At 47.6% G+C, this 21,022-nt stretch overlaps 1 protein-coding gene across 2 annotated transcripts; it reads right to left on the bottom strand.

Annotated features, from left to right (window-relative positions):
* Positions 1-13,444: 13,444 nt before the first annotated feature.
* Positions 13,445-19,510, bottom strand: Irx6 (iroquois homeobox 6). Of its 2 annotated transcripts, none has more exons than XM_005388314.2 (6): positions 18,698-19,510; positions 17,464-17,721; positions 16,677-16,786; positions 16,197-16,504; positions 14,851-15,462; positions 13,445-13,898 (listed from the first exon to the last, which is right to left on the bottom strand). In XM_005388314.2, exons 1-6 carry the CDS (start codon positions 18,740-18,742, stop codon positions 13,891-13,893), a joined length of 1,341 nt encoding a protein of 446 aa, XP_005388371.1. In that variant the 5' UTR covers positions 18,743-19,510; the 3' UTR covers positions 13,445-13,890. The 2 variants fall into 2 exon arrangements, with proteins under 2 accessions (XP_005388371.1, XP_005388372.1); XM_005388315.2 differs by having other exon boundaries at positions 13,445-13,895.
* Between the last annotated feature and the right edge of the window lie 1,512 nt (positions 19,511-21,022).

Genomic DNA, 21,022 nt, shown 5'->3' with positions numbered 1-21,022 from the left:
TTAGCTTAGCGGCAAAAGCGCCTGCCTGGCATGCGCAAGGTCGTGAGTTCGGTTCCTGGTACCGGAGAAAAACCAAAAAAAAAAAAAAAAAGAATAAGAACTAGACTTCTATTCTGTTAAATCACAGGGATTTTGGTGTTCATTTGGCTAGAGGCTAGCTTTACTCAAATAAACACTGGGATTTTAGTGTTAATTGAAGTGTTTTTCCTTTTAAAATAAGATTAATGCAGTTAGGTATTACTTGTGCAAATGAAGATAAATTTTCAAAGAAAGACAGAGTAAGTCCAAAAACTTACCTTAAAAGTACAACAATGTGCTCAGAATTTTATGTGTAACAGTGGGCATGTTCTTGGGTCTCTGAAGCTCTGTGTGAGTCCTGTTATGTATCATCTAGAAAAATGCCTAAAGAAGGATGAGAGAATAGAGTCCTGAGATCTGAATTATACTCCTTACTGTGGATTCTGCCACCTGTGTACTCTCAGGTCAATCCCCTTAAATGTCTGGAGCTCAGCTTCTCCGCCTGTAGAAGAGGCAAACTTAGGTTAGTTTCCCAAGGAAGCAGATCCAAGATTCTGATGTTTGTGGGAAAATGCCCTTCACCTGTGCGGGGCAGCAGGGGGCATAGAGCTGGGCCAAGGGAGAAGTTGAATTGTGATGCATGTAAAACAAAGATCTTAGCTGATTCCATATAAAACTAGGATGGGCTTTTAGAATTAGCCCAAAACTGGAGCAAAGAGGCCAAGTCTTTGCAATTCCCTCCTAGCTAACCAACTTTGGGATACAAAGGCCAAGTCTTTGCAATTCCTTCCTAGTTGACCAACTGGGGAAGAGCTTGACCTTGACAGCAAAAAACCAACACTCATAGGACTGGGGAAGGAGTGCCTTAGTCCTAGGGAGATCTGGACAGGGGACCCCAGCATCCTCCACATACACCTATGCCTACATCCCATCGCTGTGGAAGGAACTAATCAAGACCTGGAGTCTGATAGAACTTCATCAATTCTCCATATGAAATGATTTAAATAGGTACCAGACACTCTTCAAAAACAAATAGAAGTATTTGTACCCAACAAATGTACACCATTTCAATATCAATAAGTTTTTGTCAAAAATAAAAATATTTCAAAAGTTTAAATTTATTTTAAAAAATCTATATAAATGAAAACATTTTGCTAACATTCTTCTATATGATTTCTCTCCAGCCTTTTTCTCTCTCCTTTCTTCCTACTTAGATTCATATGTATTACTGTATTCAATTTCCTAATATTCATGTAGAGCTTTTGCATTGGTGCTACAAAGGAGATTGTCCTATAATTTTTCTTTCTTCTACTCTACTAAAGCTTTCATATCAAAGATATGAAAAAATACCAAAAGCAAATACAAATATATGAAGGTCAGCTGGATTTTACTGCTATCTTGCCTCCTGAAGTATTGTGGGCAGCAGTATCATAAGAAAAATGGAACCCTTAAACACTAAGTCCAAAGAAGTCCCTAGGCAGGGATAGACTCAAATCAGCTTGATCTGGCAATTTCTCTATGTTCCATTTTGCAGTGATAGATGATACTAAATTCCTAGTGTACCTTGGGTAGTCTGAAATTTGCAAAGACCTGGCATATGTTGGAAAGGTGACAGCCAGGGTCATTTCAGGGTAGGGTTGAGGGAAGTAGGCTTCAGATGATCACTCATGCTGTGACTGCCATCTCTATGATTGTATTAAACCCTAGAAGTAAAATCAGTGTCATTTGAAATGAAAACTGAGTCCATGGTGTAACTTTGGGGCTGTGGATATTTTTCCACCTGGTCACAGATACTCCAAAAACAATGCCGGAAGGATGTCTATATATGTCTTCATGATGCTGTACTTTATAGATTCACAATGTTTAGGGACTGTCAACTTTGACTCAGGAATTCTTATTTTCTGCTTACGAAACTTTACAACCTACAGTGGGTGTTACTTTGACTACGGTGTAAGGGAGATAAGTAGTCCCTCAGTTGGTTCTGGAGGTTATTTTCTCTCAAAAGGAACCAGGACTTTCCAGGGGAGTTAGATATGATCCTTTGGGACACGAAATATAAATATTAAAATTTCTTATTTTCTTGTGCTTGAAAATAAATATTTTGTACATATTTATGTTGTATGTGCTATAGTGCTTGTACCTCATTTACAAATACTCCTATATTTTAGATGCCTCATCAAAATATTTTTTACTAATACTGTATACTGTACAAAACTCCTGGTCTAGAAATGAAGAAATATTAGGAAATCACTGGCTCCCTCTTTATGAGTGAACACGAAGGATGCCCTCTCCCTAGAATATTGCATACATATGCACCATTCAGAAAGTTTTAAGAGGCTCAGAAAACACCTAAAGTCCACCTGTGAATCCCAGGGAAAGAACTCGTGTTTTCATGCGTCCTCAATTTCAGATTATTCTAGCATATCTTTAGGCCATTTTGGTATCTGGTCACCCACCAGAGTCCTTGGCAATGATGCCTGATAGCCATCACTGCGAGGCATCCTGGTGTCCCTTCTAGCTGGAGACTTCCTGAGCCCAAAGCAGTGGACCTAAAACCCTGGGCCATCTCCTGTCACTCATCTCAACAGCAAAGCCCCAGTGAGCCCTACTCTTTCCTTTCACCCCTCCTTCATCGTGTTTGTACACACACACACACACACACACACACACACAGACTTACTAGGTGTCTTTCATCATAAAGCATAATATTGCAGAAAATAGGAAAGTTAGAAATATATAAACGAAGACCATTAAAATACTCATAATCTCATCTTTCAGAGATAACAACTATTCTCATTTTGACACATGACCTTGAAATCCGCCTTTTTATACAGATTTGTACTTATGAAAAGATTATTTTTAATGATGATTAAAAGGAGGCTGATCTTGTGGGTTTACTCTGCAATATTCATGCTTGTATTTTTTTAAAATATTAATTCTAAATCTTTATTGATTTTATAAAAAAGGTTTTTGTGAACAAGAATGAGAGACATAATTGGACCTTCTTACTTAGCCAAAAATAAACAATAGATAATTACTAAGTTCCCAGGATCTTGAACTCAAAGGCTGGAAGTGGAACTCTTTCCTACTCTCATGTGTTTGATTTATCCTCCAGTTTTTTATTCTCCATTCCCTTTGTCCTCTCTCTCTTTTCCTTGCCAGATCTCTTGTTCCTTCATCATTCATTTACTCTTCCAGCACATGGTTCTGGGGTCCACTGCATGCCAAGTCACTGAGACTTCTCCTCACAAAGAAAATATAGAGGGAATAAAATCAGCTCTGGCACCAGTGCTCTCCATCTTTCTATCTTTTTTGCCCAGCAATACTTTCTATCATTTACTTCCCATCTGCTGGCAGTCACATTTTTTTTTCCTTTGTAACTTGCACATCTAGAAACATCCACATACACAGGTGGCTTCTCTAACAGTCAGTCTTCCATAAACTGTCAGACCCATGAAAGAAGCTTTTCTCCGCTGGATTTATGGATTGCCAAAGCCATTTCATAAAACATGATTGATGATAATTAACATTTTAACTTCAGGCCATTTAATGGCACCTGACAAAGGGGTCAAGTGAAACTCATGGTGTCATATGTCAGATGTCACAGCTATGCGTTGGGGCTGAAGAGTAGCTGAGGATGAGAAGCAGAGGGTGTGGGAGGAGCTGCATGTGGAGATTCTATGCCTGTTCCCAGGGCCTGCTTCCCACAGGTACAGGGACACAGCTTGATCCCAGGTTAGAAGCAGGTGAGCTTTTGTTTTAAGGTGTGTTTGAGATCTGACTTTTGTAAACACTTTGGCGGTACTCCACCCTCGTCCTCATGCATTCTGTACTCAGCGTGCTGAACTTTTAGGCAAGTCCATGGAATATCCAGTGTTAAGGGACTTGATTTCTAGATCTTCCCAACCACACTCACTTTTCATGGTAGCTCTTGCTGCCCATCCATCTCCATGTCTTCATTTCACTTTCTCCCCCATCCAGGCTCCATCTCTGCCTCTCTCCTACTTATTTCTTCCTTTGTCCTCTTGCTCTCTGAATGCTTATGGGTCACCCTTTGACAATGCTTCAGTCACCCCCTTCCTGAGGACAGCCTCCCACACTGCTCTGTCCTAGGCTCACAGATGGGATCTAAACACTAACCGCTACCAACAAAAAGGCATGTAAGCCTGAAGTGAGAAGGAGTATGCTTCAGAAAAGGAACATTAGAGTCTTCCTGGGAGGTAATGACAAGATGGCAGACACCATGGATTAGATCTGGATCCAGGAGAAATGAGAGCTTGTATTGAAACAGCATCACACTTCTGCTGAGGGAGGAGATCAGCTCCCATGGAGGAGAAAAGTATCATGGAAGAATCAGTGCTTCAAAGAGTGTTCTCACATGCTTAGATCCCAGTATCTGGGGACTAAGTGCCTTTTGCTGACACAGATGAGACCTCACAGTGAGGTGACACAAGAGATACTCAAGACTAAGTTAATGTCATAAGCAGAGCAAGGACAAGGGTGACAAGGTGAAGCTGCTTGTTATTTTTCCTGGAGAGCCCAACCTTAGATGAAGACATTAGTGTTAATAGCCAATGCCTTCTAGGCTTCTTGCTCCACCTGCAAACTTCAACTATCTTTTACATACATCAGCTGATTTCATCTTCACCATAGCCTCTGGAGCTAAATTCAGGCTTTATCCCATTTTACTTATCATGAATCTGAGGTTCACATAAATTAAGGAATTACTTACCTTCATCCAGGACTGCATGACCATGGGGCAGGACTATGAGGCCAGTTTTGCTTGATTTCTATGCCCACACACACCACCAAAGCTCTTGGCCACTGGAATATCCTATGGTGGCCAGACAGCAAGGAAATGGTGGACATAAACAATGGAATGCCATAAAACATTTCCTTACATTCCAAAAGTCTTTATTTAAATATGCAAAGGTGAATCTTTTTAAAGAAAAACATAATGTAAAAATAGTTCATGTTTGCATATGGCCTAAATCTTGAAGGTGACACGGAAAATAGAAGAATCTGGTAAGCTCTGAAATGCACCTAGCAAGCCACAGTAAACAATGCTGGTGAGTGTGTTTGAGGAGTAAAGGGAAATAATGAGGAGTTTTCCAATGCACTAAAAAAAAATCCCCACTGTTAGACCAACTAACAATTCCCATGTGCCGCAGTGATTCTGACCTTGCATGGCGTGACAATGTCAAGAGCTGTTGTCACCAGCCTATGAGCCTCCGGTTTGGTACTTAGAGATTCTCTTTATGCACTTAAAAGGCATCATTAGTACCGAGTGGCTATTAAAGCAGTCTTGATCTTCGGAATGCTTTTCTGAAGCAAAAGCAGAGGAAACATGTAGAGGGTTGAAGTCATTAGCAGTGACCACAGAAGGACTGACCGTGGGCAACTGTGCCATTAATCTTGATGAGGGGAAGTGTGAGCAATTCATAAAATCTACTTGGTGAGATTTCTCCCTAAGTGGACACCCCAGCAAATGACTCCATGGTTTTGCTCTAGGAAAGGAGGACACATGAGCTGGGACGTCAACTTGGCAGAATGAGCAGCAGGGACACAGCAGTGATTCCAGGCCAGTGGGAGAGAGGTGCGGGGTAGAAGAGCAGGCACAGCTGGAATTTTATAGAATGCTTCTTGTGGGCCAGCACAATCCTGATGTCTTTCATATTAAGTGTATACTCTGCGTACCAGTCCTGGGAGGTAGATACTTTTATTAGTCTCATTTTAGATGTGCAAAAACTAAGATCCAGAGAGGTTAAATCACTTGCCTTGCTAGTAAATCCCACAGAAGTAGGATTCAATTCCAGGTAGTCTGGTTTCAAAGGCTATACTGGGGATAGAAGCCATGGACTCACATAGAATACAGAAGAACTTTACCACTGAGCTCCGTTTCCAGCTTCCTCAGCCTTTTTTGAATGAGCTTTGGTGTTGTGTCACACAGACCTGAATTTGTACCAAATTCTCTTACTTCCTGGTTGTTGTATCTTGGATCTTATTTAATATTCAATTTCCTCATCTACAGAGTGGAGGGTTGTTATGACACTATGTGAAGCTCCAGGCACTTGATGCTTCCATGCACCTCACATGCATCTTCTTCTACACCAAAGGATGGGCGCCATCTTGCCAGGCCAGGACACTGATGGGGGAATGTGGGTATGGCAGGACTTATGCGTCAACCAGAATCTCTGTGGCTAGGGGCCACCCAGACCTGTGGCCAGGGGGTGGAGTCAACACTCTTCCTTGTCATTTTTTCCTGACTATCCTCTTCCATTTTGGGTTTTGGGTTAGAGTCTGTTATGAACAGGATATTTATGAACCCATGAAATGTATCTAATGAGCCCTAACCTTACTGTGAAGGTATTTGGAGGAAAGGTCTGTGAGGAGAAGCTAGAGGGTGAATGAGGTCATAAGAATGGGGCAGATTTGATAGGGCTGTGTCTTTATAAGAACAAGAGAAAGCAGAGCTCTCTGTTATCTGCATGTGAGCATTAAGGAGAAGGTGGTTATCTGCAAGTCAGGAGGAGGACCAAATTGATTAGCACCTTGATCTTGGATGTCCAAGGCTCTAGAACTGTAAGAAAATAAACTTCTGCTGTTTAGCCACTCAGTGGAGGCCCTGTGTTACAAAAACCTGTGCTGACCAATCAGAGTCTCACATTGAACGAGAGAGTAAAGTCTGAATGAGCATTCAAAACTGTACCTTCACCAGAAATGCAACTGTAGCAAAGATGGCTACAAATTCTTGCTATTCTTCCCATGGACCAGTAGAGTCAAATTTCTTTCTCTTAAATAGAGACAGGTTTTAAACTCCCTAAGCCAATAGCATACGTAGAAATGATGTTGTGGGATTTGTGAGAATAGGTTCTAAGAGCCCTTGCAACCTCTATTTGGGATCCTTGGAGCACTTGCTCTTAAACATAAGAGGCTTCAATCAGCCCATAGAAGGCCCTGCAACTGCTGATCCTCCTTAGAAATGGATCCTCTAGTTCCAGTAGAGCTGCCTCTTCTTGTAGCACATGGGCTAGAAATTGCAGATTTATGAAAAAAAGCAGTGATTCCTGTGGTTTTTTTATCCATTAAGTTGGAGTGTGATTTTTTCACTGTAATACATAACTGAATAAGAAATCTTGCCAAAGGACATCCGCCCTCCATAATGCCTGAGCTTTTCCAGTGCGACTTGGTTGCCACATGTGCCTAGGATATCTTGTGTGAAGGAATCTCTCCACTACAATCCCAGTCCATGTGCAAACGGCTGGGATATAGGATGGGAAGGGCCAAGGAAAGGTTCTTTTGGCTAGATGCTGGCCTTGGATGATCAGAGCTATGTCTGTCTTTGAGCTCCTTCATAAACTATGTAGTAAAATGTAAATATTAGACCCCATTTTACCATAGGGGAAATATCAAATGCTTAGAGTTAGGGGGAAGCCATAGGCTTCTAAACTTTCATTCAGGCTGGGATACAGACACAGACACAGACACACGCACAGACACACACACACACGCACACACACACACACACACACACACACACACACACACACACACTTAGGAAATGCTGGGACTAGAGAAAAATAGCCTTGTTGGTTGTGGTTCGCCAGTTATCAACCTTCGTTGCACAGTGGAGTCAAAGGGGTATTTGGAAAAATGCTGCTGGAATACGCCTTTGAAGACGTGATTGAACTGGTCAGGTGTACAGCCTGGGTATTGGTATAAAAGTCAAAAACATTTAAAATATCCCCTTGGTTGATTTTATCCACTTCCAGAGTTGAGAGATACAGCTCTTTCATTATTGTCATTGTTTATATCATTGTTTGAGGGCAGGTTTCCTAAGACTTTAAACAGAACCCAGTTAGAATTTGGAGACAGCATAAATCAAGAAAGTCCAGTGAGAGAAGACAGAAGCCTCTGATGATCGCATTAGTAATAATTATGCTTATCTTGTTCTATTTCATGTTGCCACAACAAAATACCTGAGACTAGGTAGTTAGTAAAGAACAGAAGTTTATTGCACATGGCCTTGGAGACCAGGAAGTTCAAGAGTATGGTGTTGACATCTGTTTGCCATCTAGTGAGGGCCTTCCTGATGCATCAAGACACGTGGCAGTGAATTACATAGCACCAGCTATGCTAGCTCTGGTGCCTCTTCCTCTGCTTACAAAGCTACTAATGCCATCTGGGAGTCCCCACACTCATGACCTCATTTAATCCCAATTATCACGGAAAGGTCTCCAAATGTCATTCACATATGAATTTTGGGATTCAATTTTCAACATAAAAATTGGGGGGGACACATTCAAACCATAGCAATTAATGAAGATTAATGCACCAAAGAGCAGAATGTGTTCCCACTGGTGTGTGGGCTGGCTGTGGCATCAAATAATGCTCTCAGAATAACTCAAATTCTTCCGTTTGCACCTCTCTTTAGTCTTTAGATTTCACAAAGGAAAGAAATCCCTGATTGGTGCTAATCTGCCTTCAACTCTCTAACTCCTGCCATCCACCAAAATTCACGTAACAATGATCTGAATCTTTATCCATGCAAGAGATCTGTAGCGTTTATGAGAGAGCCTCATCCTGAACTCCCTAGAGAGAGCTGAGTCTGAAAGGAGCACAGCTTCACCAAGGACTCAGGTTCCTCTCTCTCAGAAACTTCACATTTAGTTTTGAGACACAGTAACGGAATGGGGTATATTTATCATGTTGAGTGTGTACGGATCAGATCAGTGCATCAGGCATATTCATCACTGTAGGTATTTATTATTTCTTTACATTGGAAACTCTTTACTAATAATTTTGAAATATACGATTAGTTTTTGTCAACCATAGTCATTGCACTGTGTTGTAGAACCCTGGAAGTTATTCCTCAATCCAAATGCAAGCCTGTGCTTGTTAACCAGCCTCTTCCCTTTCCCTGCCTCCTTCCCAGATAACTACTGTTCTACTCTCTACTTCTATGAGATCAATGTTTTAGCTTCCAGATATAAGTGAGGTGATGAAGTATTCATCTTTCTGTTCCTGTGCAACTTCACTTTTTATGAGGAAAATGATGCTGATAAGGGGTGCTCCTCTGCCGTATTATTGAGAGATACCTATTGGCCTTGATTTCTTATTCTGATCCCAGATTAAGGACCAAAGATGTTCTCCCTTGGGGGAAAAGGGGAAGCAAGGAAGATAAGAGAAGGAATGAATTGTTGAAAACAGCAGCACTTTTTGAGTTTGTTGGGGTCTTTGAGACAAAGTTTCCCTGTGTACATATTTCAGGCTGATCTTGAACTCCTTATACAGCCCAGGCCAGCCTCAAATGCTCAGCAATCTTCCTGACTCAGCCTGCTGAGTGCTGGGGTTACAGGTGCGCATCACCATACCAAGCCACTTGTTGGTTTTGGAGACCAGTCTCAAAAGTTACATGAAGAAGGGATTTGGTTCAAAAAAGTTAGAAAGCACTTTCTAATACTCAGGCTGGACCCAACTGTGTATGGAGACAGCCAGGGTGGCGAATCTTACTCTTTAAAGGTTCTTTTATTTGCCGAAAATACTGTCTCTCCTGAGTGCTGGCTTTCCCCAAATGTGTACACATTCTTGATTGAATGCTTATACTGGGGGCAGAATTTTCTTGCATAACAAAGCACAAAGGACTCCTAGGATACTTCAAACAGAAGTTCTTCGAGGTCTCTTCTTCTCCTCTAGTAACAAGGATTTAAGCTTCAGGATGGGGAAAAAAAGAGCTGATCTACATGGGGAGATTCTGTGTGAATGAACCCAGATTTAATCCAGGAGGAAAGTTATACTTGTTACTGGATTTACTCTTAGCCAGCAAAAGTTATCTCAACCTATCCCATCTCTAGCTACATTTGACCCCTTGAGGTTTGACCACCATGACTCAAATCAGAGGCCCATCAGACTGCCTGGAGTACTCGTGAAGTAGGCATATCTCTCCGCCCAACTCCCAGTGTGATTCTTTAGTTACAGGCTGACTTTGATGGTAGTGATCCAAGGGCTACATTTTGCCAAACACTGACTGGAGCTAACTCAGATACTATGTTGCAGGGCTGGGATAGCAATAGTATAGGTAAGCGATGTTCTCAGTCAGAGTGTAGATGTGAGTCTAAAAAGCACCAGTAGTCCTTTCTCTGCAACATTCCTAACAAGGAAGGAATGGAAGGCAGGACTCCAGAGCACCAACTAGTAGATTTTTACAGTCTCAAAAAATATGATCTCAATAACTGAATAAAAGAACCTTAAAAGATTGAGGTGCATTAGGAGGAGCACGTAGTGATTAAAGAATCAGAGTGTGACTTCACTTGACAGCTATGTGAATGACATGGAGTTACTTAACCTCGCTGAGCCTGCTTCCTCACTCATTGGATAGTCATACTAGTGCATAAATTATGATGAGGATGTAAAGAGGTCTGTGCATTTAAAGGATATAGTGCAATTGACTGGATATTTGTATGCCCTCTTCAAATTCACATGTTGAAACCTACTTTCCAAGGTGATCGTATTGGGAGGTGGTTAGGTATGAATACAGAGTCCTATTGAATGGGACTAGGGACATGTAAAAGAGACCCAGAAAACTCCTTAGACTCTGAGATATCACGTGAGGAAAAAAGGAAAAGAGCTGTCCAGCAATCTGGAAATGGACCCTCACTGGAGTCCCAGTCAGCCAGTGCTTTGGTCTGGAACTTTCCGCTCTCCAGAATTGTGAAAAAATAATTCCTGCTGTTTATATGCCACCCAGACTATTCTGTTTTAGACTCTGAATGGACTATGACACATGGCACTGAGTCTGACACACGGTAAGGCTCCTAGGAGTTCTAATTGTCCTTAACAAGGTCATAAAATCTTGGAGCTAGAAGTGATCACAGAGATCATGCCATGAGTCCAGTGCTCAGGTAGTGATGCTTGGCATGAGAGGACTCAATACAGAAAGAAACCTTTGGGCGGGATAGGCCCCCTATACTGCCCAGAAAGGAAAGGGCACACTAACCATGCAAGGACTTTGGAGCCCAAACCTCAAGGTCAACTTTATGTTTTTATTGACTCAATCTGCAGAGCAGAGCTCAGAGTGGGTCCAGCTGTCTGTGGGCACCAGCAGGCTCTGCAGAGGAAAGCAGAACTGCTTCCTCCCTCCCCTTGCTCTGGGGTTTAATCAGAACTGTATCTTAAATATGATTGTGGGAGATTATATTGGGGGATTTGCAGGCAGCTGACATGGGGCAGAGATGGCAGGAACAGATTGTGGCTGGGGACTGAGGTTGGGATAATCTTAGGCTCAGACGTGCCATTCTCAGGCCCTCTGCCTGGATCCCTGGAGCTCAGCATCAGTTCTGGAGACTCTGAGCCCCACATGGAGAACTAGATTACTCAGTATCTTAGGGTTGGGGAACTAAGAGGAGCAGAGGTTTGTCCAAGGTGCATAACAAGGTAGTGAGCAATGTAAGGAAAGCAGGTTTCCACCCTCTGCTGCCCTTTTTACCCCTCACTGCCTCCAGACCTTTGGAACAATTCTAGGCTGCAGGAACTTGCTCAGGGCAAAGGGCAGAGGTCTCCGGGTCAAGAAATGGTTCCTAGAGCCAGAGGTCCTGGAAAGTAGGAAGGGCAGCTTACTTTAGGTGGCTCTCACGCCTACCTAGGGGGCTGAATGGCTGGAGGTGCATGCAGTCAGAGTTTCCTACCTCTCACCCTTCGCACCCAGCCCCCATTGGCCCCCTGACCTTTGTGTTTAGAAGGATTCCTTCTCCAAATCAGTTGAGTGTCCATCTGGCAATGCTGACTCATTGTGATGCTAAGGGACCCCCTTCCTTCTACCAAACGGTTAGTCTGATCCCCGTCCTCAAGTGGGGACCACAAGGATTCCTCAGCCACCTGGGCACCTCCAGAGGGGTCTACCTGGTGCAGGGCGGGGGGTGTCCAGACTGCCTTGAAAGAAACCTCCAGCTAATGCTCTTTATTACAGGCTTTAATCCCGCAAAGCCTACTGGAAATAATGTTTATCTTTTCGCGGTTTAATTTTCCGCACCCTAAGCCTGGGGTCAGCAAGGGCGACTGGAGTGTCTTGGGGAGGCTGGGGGGTGGGGTGGGAACCAGCTGTTACCCAGGAGCAAAACCGGGCAGGGAGGCAGGGGTCTCCCGGAGAAGGGGAGAGAGGAAGATCGAGAGAGCAGAAACTCAAAACAGGAATTGGACAAAGAGTGTAAGGTTGGCTCCATCGAGGAGCTGTCTGACCCTGAGCCAATCTCCTGCCTTCTCATTTGGCCTCAATTTACTCGTCTGAAGGAGAGGGAGAGGGAGAGACAGAGACAGAGACAGACAGACAGAGACAGACAGAGAGAGAGTGACAGAAATGGATCGAGGGAGAAAAGGAGAGTTGCAGTATTCTATGGGTTTTAAAGACCTTGGAGACACTGAACCGGATGTTTTCTATTGAAAAGAAGGCGGGGTAGGGGGAGGTGGGGAGGGGGAGGGGGAATAGCTTGCGAATCAACTCCTCTGTTTCTAACTTTCACCTTTCCCTTACACACGTTCCTAGGATCTTAAAATTTCCACCCAGCTCTGCAGACCTTTTTCACCCCAGACTTCAGTAACTGCCTAGCTGAGGTCCACGCTGATCCGAAGGTGGTCACTCAGCTCGGCAGGGTCCCGGCAGGGGAGATGCTGCTCTTTCCAGGACCCAGCCCTTAGATGCACACCCCAGTTGCCAGCCCTCCTGCCCCCCTCACCTCCACCAGCTCCCAATGGAGCATCCTTTTAGCATTCATCGGGGTCCTCCTTCCCTGGGGCAGCAGAGTGCTCTCTGGCTGTGTAAGGTCGAAGCTGCTGGACCCGGGAGGCAAAGTCAGTCAGGCAGCTTCCTCCGGACTGCACTGCTGGGTATTTTAAAATCTGTCCAGCACTGGACTCCCAAGGCCCAACACTGCTCCAAAGGAGACACCAGATACTCGCCCCTGACCTCATTGGTTGGCCTGTATGGGAAGTCTTTGCTGACACATTTGATTAAAAGAAAAGAATGTTCCCCTCCCTTCAGCCCCCTCCAGCCTTCCGACTTTGTTGGACAGGAGCTGTGCCCAGCACCACACCAAGAGATGCCAAGACTATCTTCACTGCCCCTTCTCGCGGTGAATTTACAACCCAAGTTCAAGTCCCCGGGAACAAGGGCTGCTCTGAGACAAATATCCTGGCCTCTCTCAACCTCCTTGGCACATCAGCCTGGGGGCAACAGCTTGGCATGGCTGCTTGGTTGCACAGCCTTTGGTCGCTAACCCACAGGCCAGGAGGCTTTGCCTGTTCCCTGGTCAGCTCCTCTCCTGGTTATTAAGGGGTTCATCACCTTGTTCTCAGGGCCCCAGGCTACACTTTATGCTCTTCTTCACCCTGACCTTGCCGTGCCCCCCGACACAGATCAGCCGCACAGTTTAGGTTAGGCGTGATTATTTTAAAGGATGCAAAGGCTGGGAGAAGATGCAGGTGGTCCTTGGGGACCAGAAGAGCAATGAAGTTACAAAGTGGAGGGAGCTGGGTGAAAGGTAGGGGTGGGCAAGAGTGGAAGGAGGTCAGGCGCTTTATCCAGAGGGGCGAAGGAGATTTGGTAGCGTCCTTGCAGTAGGTGGACTGGCCCAGGCTTCCCCCTCCTTCTTCCTCAAGATGCTGTATCTCCCGCTCTGCTCTGCAAAAGATTAGGGACAGGTCTGACCACCACCCCCAGCTCCGCGTGCAAGGACATAGCTAGGACGGTTTCTGTGGGTCTGTCTCTTAGGTGAAATGCAAATTCCCGGTCCCTATCAAGGTCTTCCAGCTTGTTACTGTGGAGGTGAGTTCCAAAAGGGGCCCATTTCCAAGATTCTTCTGCAAATTGAAGCCATTGCGCTAACCTGCTGAGAGAGGAAAGGTTGATTAAAACCGGAAGGCCACTTGGTGGTGATTCTAGGAAGTTGGAGGTCAGCAGGGTCTCATCTGAGGAAAAGCTAAGGCCTAGAGGCAATTTGTTTGCTAGAGGTATCGCTTGGATGCCTAAGTGTAAATTCAAATAACAATGTAACCCAATTTTCCAAGGCAGTAGCTAATCCTGAGAGAAATTACTACAAAGAGCAGATTCTGACAGTAATTGCTGGAGGCTGTTTAATGCTTGGCGAATGTCCCTTTGTGGAGGGAAATTCCCTTCCTCCGGTCCTCAGCACAGCCACAGAATCCAATGTTGTCAAGAGACTCTGCTTGGCAGTCAAGCCCTTCCTGGGGATGAGACCCTTGGGAACGAGTGCTCTCTGAGGTAGCACCAAACCCAGCTTCCAAGGCCTTGAATGCTGGAGCTCTCTACACTCCCAGGGGGGCCACAGAGAGGGCTTCAGCTGGACTTGATCACTGACCTCCAACCCATAGCATGTATCTGGCTCACCCTCTCAGATGTCTGTAAAATCCCAGCTGCCTGATCAGCCTTGGGAAAAGTTTGTGCCAGCGCAGCTAGTCCTCTCCAAAAATCAGGCAGAGGACAAGGGCAGCTGTGCTAGAGGGGCATGTCAAGGCACCCTCGGTACACCTGCCAGAACCGTGGACTATGAAGGCATAGATCTGGACAGTCCATGTCTTCAAAGAGTGGCTATGCCATCCTAGGTAAATTGCCTCCTTCTGAGTTTATTACTATTACTTGGCCTGTAATGAGGGAGGACTAGAACTTTGATCTCTAAGCATCACTTAAAGGAACGCTATGGGACAGTCTGAACCCAGGCTTGCGCAGAGGCAGAATGCGTGGCTCCGCCGGCCGGTGGTGGGCGGGTATCTTTTGGACACACAATCTCAGGGCAGGCGCCCTTGCTCTTGGGGGCCCACTACCTTCTGCTCCAGACGGGTATGGGCACTGCAGTGCAGGCTCCCTCCTCCTCGGGCACGGCGCACAGTTCAGCGGCAGCCCCTGCAGGGCGAACACGGAGTTTCCAAAGATTTTGGCTTCACGGGAAGACTCTTCTTCGCACGTGGAGTCTCTGGGGACCAGAGGTCGCGTTGCGGAACCTAGAGGCTGTCCGGAAATCATGTGGCACGCAGGACTGCGAGGCCTGGGCGGGGCTGAGGGAGCGCCTTCCACAGCGCTGGCTGCCGCAGTGTGAGCCAAGGACCAGATACGTGGCTTCTCCCGGCAGGGGTAGTGCAAGATCATCGTGGGCCCCCCGGGCTCTGTCGCAATGAAGTCATCTTCTCCTGACTCCCGGGGCTCATTCAAGGAGAAGCGGGGCACAGCCAGGCTGCACATTCCGCTTTCCAACCGGCCCTCTCGAGCTGCGGTGCACCGCGCGGTGAGTGAGTGCGCGCTTTTACGGAGCTCCGACAGCCTGTCTGAAGCTGCGGCCGCCTCCTCCCCTTCTTCAGCTTCCTCCTCTTCCTCCTCTTCCTCCAGGTCTTCCAGGTCACTCAGTCTGAGTCCCTGGGCTTCCTGGTTAGCAGGAACGTCTGCAGGAAATCAAGAGCAAGTGAGAAAAGCCCCAGGACCTAGGGAAAACCGCGGGAGCGCCCACCCCTGCGAAGCTTTTAGCGGGATGCGCCCTACACCCAGGGCATTCTCAGTATGATTAAGCACACCGTCTCTCCCACATGCCCCAGGGCTGACACCCGCCCCTCAAAGACTCCTCTCCTTGCAGCACCAAGCCAAGCGAAGGCCATTTGGAGCTGCTGGAGTCTGTGTCTCAGTTCCTCCATTGTAAAAAGAGGAGGGAAGGGTTTTATTCAACTTTCTACACCTATAGGTGGTTGCTGCTCCATTATTTTGTTCAATAAATATTTACTGAGTGCTGTGTGCCCAGAATCGTTCAGGCACTTAGGTATTAGGTCTTCAGGGAGGACAACAGTGAGACATACAGTGGAGAGGACATTCTAGGCAGGGGCCAGGCTTGGAGTTTGTACGTTTTCTCATAGTGGTAAATGTGGCAAAAGTAATACAAGTGGCTGATGTAGTAGATACTAACTAGGAAGCTACTCCAGCTTGAGTAAGGAGGGACATTTTCTGAGGTGCCTCTCTAAAGCCGAGAAGAAGCCGGTTCTGTAGGGAATTCCAGGCAGAGTGAAGCACAGGGGCAAAGGCTCTGGGGTGTGCAAAGGATGAGTGCAAGGAGCACCTTGTAGAAAATCTACGAACTGCTTAATGGCATGTGAAGCCTACCAGGCGTGGTGGCCAAGGCTGTGAGTACCTTTGGTGTCACTGTCCAAGGAGCCCAGTGACTCCTCCATTCTGTCCTCCACCTTCCTCTCCTCCCCGCCTTTGTTCTTGGGCGCCCACGTCATCTTGTTCTCCTTCTTGAGGCGCCGGCGCGCGTTGGCGAACCAGGTGGACACCTGGGTGAGGGTCATCTTGGTGATGATGGCCAGCATGATCTTCTCGCCCTTCGTGGGGTAGGGGTTCTTGCGGTGCTCGTTGAGCCAGGCCTTGAGCGTGCTGGTGGTTTCCCGCGTGGCGTTCTTCCTGCGTCCTGCACTGCTTAACTCCACCCCACCATACCTGTGGAGAGAACCCAGCTCAGTTCTAGGCTGGGAATACACTGCTCGGAGCAGTGGACAGTCTGCTGCCTGGAAGTGTGGCTCTGCTCCCTCCTTCCCACTCCTTCTCCACCCCTGCCCCATCCACACCACCTTGGCAGGGGAGCCAGCTACCAAGGAGCCCCACTCCTCACCGGTCATACTGGTACTGCCCCAGAGTTGGCTCATAGGGATAATAGGCTCCTGGTTGTGCCAGGCTTGGAGTCAGACTCCCTGTAGCTTCCTTAAACTCATACTGTGGATTCTGGCATGGGGGAGAAGAAAAGAGAATTCAGGACTATTCTTGGGCAGGATGCAGGTGAGGCTATGGATTCTGTGGTCAAGTCCAATTCACATCCTGGCCCCACTAGTCTTACTGGCTGTGAGACCTTGGGATCAGTTGTTTAACTACTCTGTGCCCCAATTCCTCCATTGGTAAGGTGGTGATCACAACCTACAGGGTACTGAAGAAGACCATGCTGATTGAAGGCTTGGTAGAATCCCTGGGACAGAATACACAGTACTTAAATATCAGCTACTGTTATTCTTGCTACTTGTGTGCCCCACCACATTCAGGGCAGCTAGACACTTCTCACCTTCACTGTCCTTGCAGAGCTAGCCTTACCCCCTTGCCTCTTGTGACTTTGGGTAAGGTAGTTGAACCCATTTGCAGCTCAATTTCTTCATCATAGCGATGACTTGTTTACCTCACAGAATTAATAAAAGTATATGGTCTCAACATACTTTTGCAAACACACTTTTGCAGACTGCAAACTGGAAAGTGCTATGAAGGTGGCTTTTCCCCTCATACAAGACACAGTCTTAAACATTTCCTTTCCTAGGGTTTTGTGCATCCCTGCTAGATTTTCCCTGGAGAGGCTACAGTGGATTTCACTTGCAGCTACTGTTAGTACCCCGTTAGATTCCACCCTGCATACTCACCAGTGCCCCATACAGTGCTGTTGGCTCTGGACCATAGGGCAGATAGCCAGGGTAGCTCTGGGCAGCTGCTGCAGCTGCATAGGGGGCTCCATAGATGCCCAAGGCTGCTCCCAGCTCAGGCCGTGCACTGCCCAGTAATCGACTGTCATAGGGTGCGCAGCAAAGAGTGGATGCTGGGGTGGAGCCTGAGGCCACATCTGAGACTGAATGTGGGGCAGATTCGCAGCAAGTGGTGCCAGAGCTTGCAGACATCAGAAACTAGAGGAAGAGGATGGAAAAGGGGTCACTGGAGGTCAGAGACCTGAGCCATATGTTTCCTTCCTTCCTTCTTTCATTCTATCCTGTGCTCAGCACTCTGCTAGCTTCTGGGATAGGAATTTTCAGCAGGCAGTTTATTCAAAATGCTCTTATAGATGTGGTTATGCCATTGCTAGCCCTCCAGGGTTCTAGAAGGTTCAGGAAATGTGAACATTTAGAAACCAGAATTAGAGACCAAACCCCTAGCCCTCATCTCTAGGCACCCCTACGGGACTCTACACAGGTAGAGGTGGAAGTTAGCTTTAGAAACCATCATCAACATTTTAATCCTACTCCCACTTTATAAATACGCAATCCAGGACCAGTAAGAGTAGGAGACAGGTCCAATATCACACAGCAGGTCAAAGGTCAAGCTGGCACTAGATCCTAAGAAAATATACCAAATACTATGGGGGGAGAAAAGGAAAACATTGTTGGTGTCCCCAGAATTTCAGCAGAAAACTCACTATTGCCTGGTTTGAAAAATCTAGAGAGCTTAAGCAGAGATCTTGGACAAGCCCAAGGAAGAAAGACACGAATAGAGATCAGCAAATGGACTACAACAATATAGTAAGACCCTGCTCTGGCCTGGAAGTCTTTTCGGAGTCTCCCACTCACCTCACATCTTGAAGAGGTGGCCTGACTGGAAGATCCCTGAGATCCCACCCTCCTCGCCGAGCGCGGGGTCAGGGCGCCTGCATTCAGGTCACGGGATTTTCCAGCATGCACTTTCGAGTGGGACGTTTTCAGTCAGGAATTGGGGTATCAGACCAGGCCATCACACACTGCCCCGCGCTTGCTCCCTCTGGCTTCCCCAGCGACACGCCAAAGGGAAGACGCTCAGGGAAGGGCGCAAGGGGAAGTCAAGGGTAGGAGCGCACACTGGACAACCCATTCTACCCAGTCCGTTCCCGTTCCCCTCAAAGGCACTTCTTACCTGGGAAGCGCCGCCGTACGGGTGTCCGAAGTGCGAGAAGGACATAGTGGCTGTTCTTGGCCTGTGTCCCTCTTCCCTTACTAGTTCCCCTCTTAGCTCCAGGGCTGCACGCCCCTAGCCAAGCGGAGTATCCTTCCTTACACCGCTGCCGAAGCCCACCGCCGGTTGCTCTGCAGGCTTGGTGCAAGGGAAGGCAGAGCCGAAGGCAGCCCAGCTGCGGAGCCCTGCGCCCCGGAAGGCGTCCCTCCGGCCCGTGGGGTCCAGAAGACAGAAGGGCCCATGGATGGGAAGGGGAAGGAAGAAGGCGCGGGTTCCGGGAGGCGCGCGGTGGCGAGGCGCGGCTCGGCGCGGGACTGTGAGGCTCCGGAGGTGTCCCGGTCCAAGGTGGCCAGAGGCTCAATGTGACGTCACGATAATCTCGGGATGTCAGACGGGACCCCAGGCCCCGGGGCCCCGGGCCACCAAGCGTGCCAAGCGCAGCCAGCCCGTGTGTGCGCGCGCGCACTCTCAACCCCACACTCACACTTGCTTCAAGAGGTTTGCGCAGTCGGTGAGGAACGTCAAAGACCCTGACCCTCTGCTGAACGCTAGATTCTACGCTTTTTCCCCTCAAGCTCACGCACTCACATAGAATCTCTACAAATTACCCAGGAGAAGTAGGAGAAACGCCTCCCTCTACGCTGCGCAGGCCCTGGACGCAGCAGCGCGCTCACCTCCTCCCCTGCGGACCCTGTGGAGGCGAGAGGCAGCCCGGGCGGCAAGGGAGGACAGAATACAAAAGAAGAGACCAGAGAAAAGTGGGGGAGAAATGCAAGAGGGAGAAGGAGGAGGGGAGAGCAGAGAAATGTGTCTAAGTGAGCAGAGGAGCGCGCGTGAGGGGGTGGAACCGAGGTGGGGAGGCTGGGCGGAGGCTGAGTTGGCAGGTGGAGGGGAGCAGTGGCTGGGGGAGAAGACTCTGTCCAGCCCAGCTGCTCAGCCTCTCCGCCGCGGGAAAGTTTGTTTTCACCACCGGCCTGGTGCCGGTTGGTACAGCTCCGGGCTGCCTTGGTGGATCCCACTGGGCCGCCCATCTTTGTCTCTTGGGATCTGCCTCCTGCTTCAGTCTCTGGCTTATTCCGGCTTTCCAAACTTTGGCCTCAGATTCTTGACCCTGGGCTTTTCTGCAGCCGCCTGGCCCTCTAATAAGCCTAGTAACACCCCCTTGGGCCCAGGTTCAGGAATCTTCAGATGCAGCCTGGAAAGGTGCCGAGTGTGACCCGTGGGTTCTGCATATTTCTAGTTAAGACCCCTGAGCATCTAAGAGCGAGGCTTGGTTGCCTTGCACGAGCCTCCGCGGTGTCCCCCAGGGAGCCCGGGAGCAGGGTCTGGCTGCAGCCACTGTGCTCCGCTGGGGGTGGCGCTGGAGAGCTGTAGTGAAGAGCTCTAGGAGGAGGCCCATTTCCTGCGCTTGCCGGAAAGCCTCCCAGGGCCCATCGGTATGCACCTACCCTATCCCTGAGGTCCTCAAAAGGGCACCTACAGGCCTTTACTAGGGATGCTGAGTGATGCCTAGAAGAGGGCTTCATCCTCTAGGCCCACCCCTGCGAGGCATGGGAAGTTTGCAAGCACTGTAGACTCTGTGCATCTGAAATCTGGATCCCCAGACCCCAGACTCTCTTCTGAGGGCCTCCACATGCTACTAGAGGTGAAGAGGGATCGTCAGCCTGACTAGAGATCTTAGGCAAGTGCCACAAAGTACAGGGTGGAGTTTGCAGCCAGGAAACACCAGGAAGCCTTTCCTTTGGTGCGGGGACTCAGGGCGCACTTGACACTTTATAAAGGTCTCTCCCAGGTCCATGTTGAAGCCCCCTGAAGGAATCATGGGGGTTAATTTAAGGGCCCAGTTAGAAATAAATGTTCTAATTGGAACACTAGACCCTGTGGCCCAGAGGAGAGGGCCAGCACTGGGTTCTTGCCAGGCAGAAGGTGACCCGTGGTAGAAACAATGTCTGTGTCAGTCTGGAAATCTCTTACCACTCGTTTGCCTGGGGCACCTTGCAGAGGGGACCAGTAGGCCCCAGAACCCATGACCTCTTCAGAATGACATTTCCGGCTCTACCTCCCTTCTCCACTACCTCTTTTTTCTTCACAGATTCTTCAGAATGAACAAAGAGTTTAAAGAGGCCACAAACCGCAGGCTTCTCTGCCAGAGAGATTATTAACACGAAGACAAGCTCCATGCTAAATACTGAGAAACCTAGCTGCTACTGTGGAGTGTGGTTACCTTGGAGAAACCTTGCTCTCAACTCAGGATACTTCTAGTTAGAAAAAGAATTATGGTCCTGG

Source organism: Chinchilla lanigera, unplaced genomic scaffold (assembly GCF_000276665.1).
Source record: "Chinchilla lanigera isolate Chin_1 unplaced genomic scaffold, ChiLan1.0 scaffold00032, whole genome shotgun sequence".
Lineage (NCBI taxonomy): Eukaryota > Metazoa > Chordata > Mammalia > Rodentia > Chinchillidae > Chinchilla > Chinchilla lanigera.
This window is presented reverse-complemented; position numbering and strand designations above follow the sequence as displayed.

Coding starts and splice junctions, on each gene's coding strand:
- Irx6 (XM_005388314.2), bottom strand. CDS start 18,742: ATGTCCTTCTCGCACTTCGGACACCCGTACGGCGGCGCTTCCCAG. Junction 17,722..18,697: donor CGTACGGCGGCGCTTCCCAG/GTAAGAAGTGCC, acceptor CTCTTCCTCTAG/TTTCTGATGTCTGCAAGCTC. Junction 15,463..16,196: donor CTTGGACAGTGACACCAAAG/GTACTCACAGCC, acceptor GATTTCCTGCAG/ACGTTCCTGCTAACCAGGAA.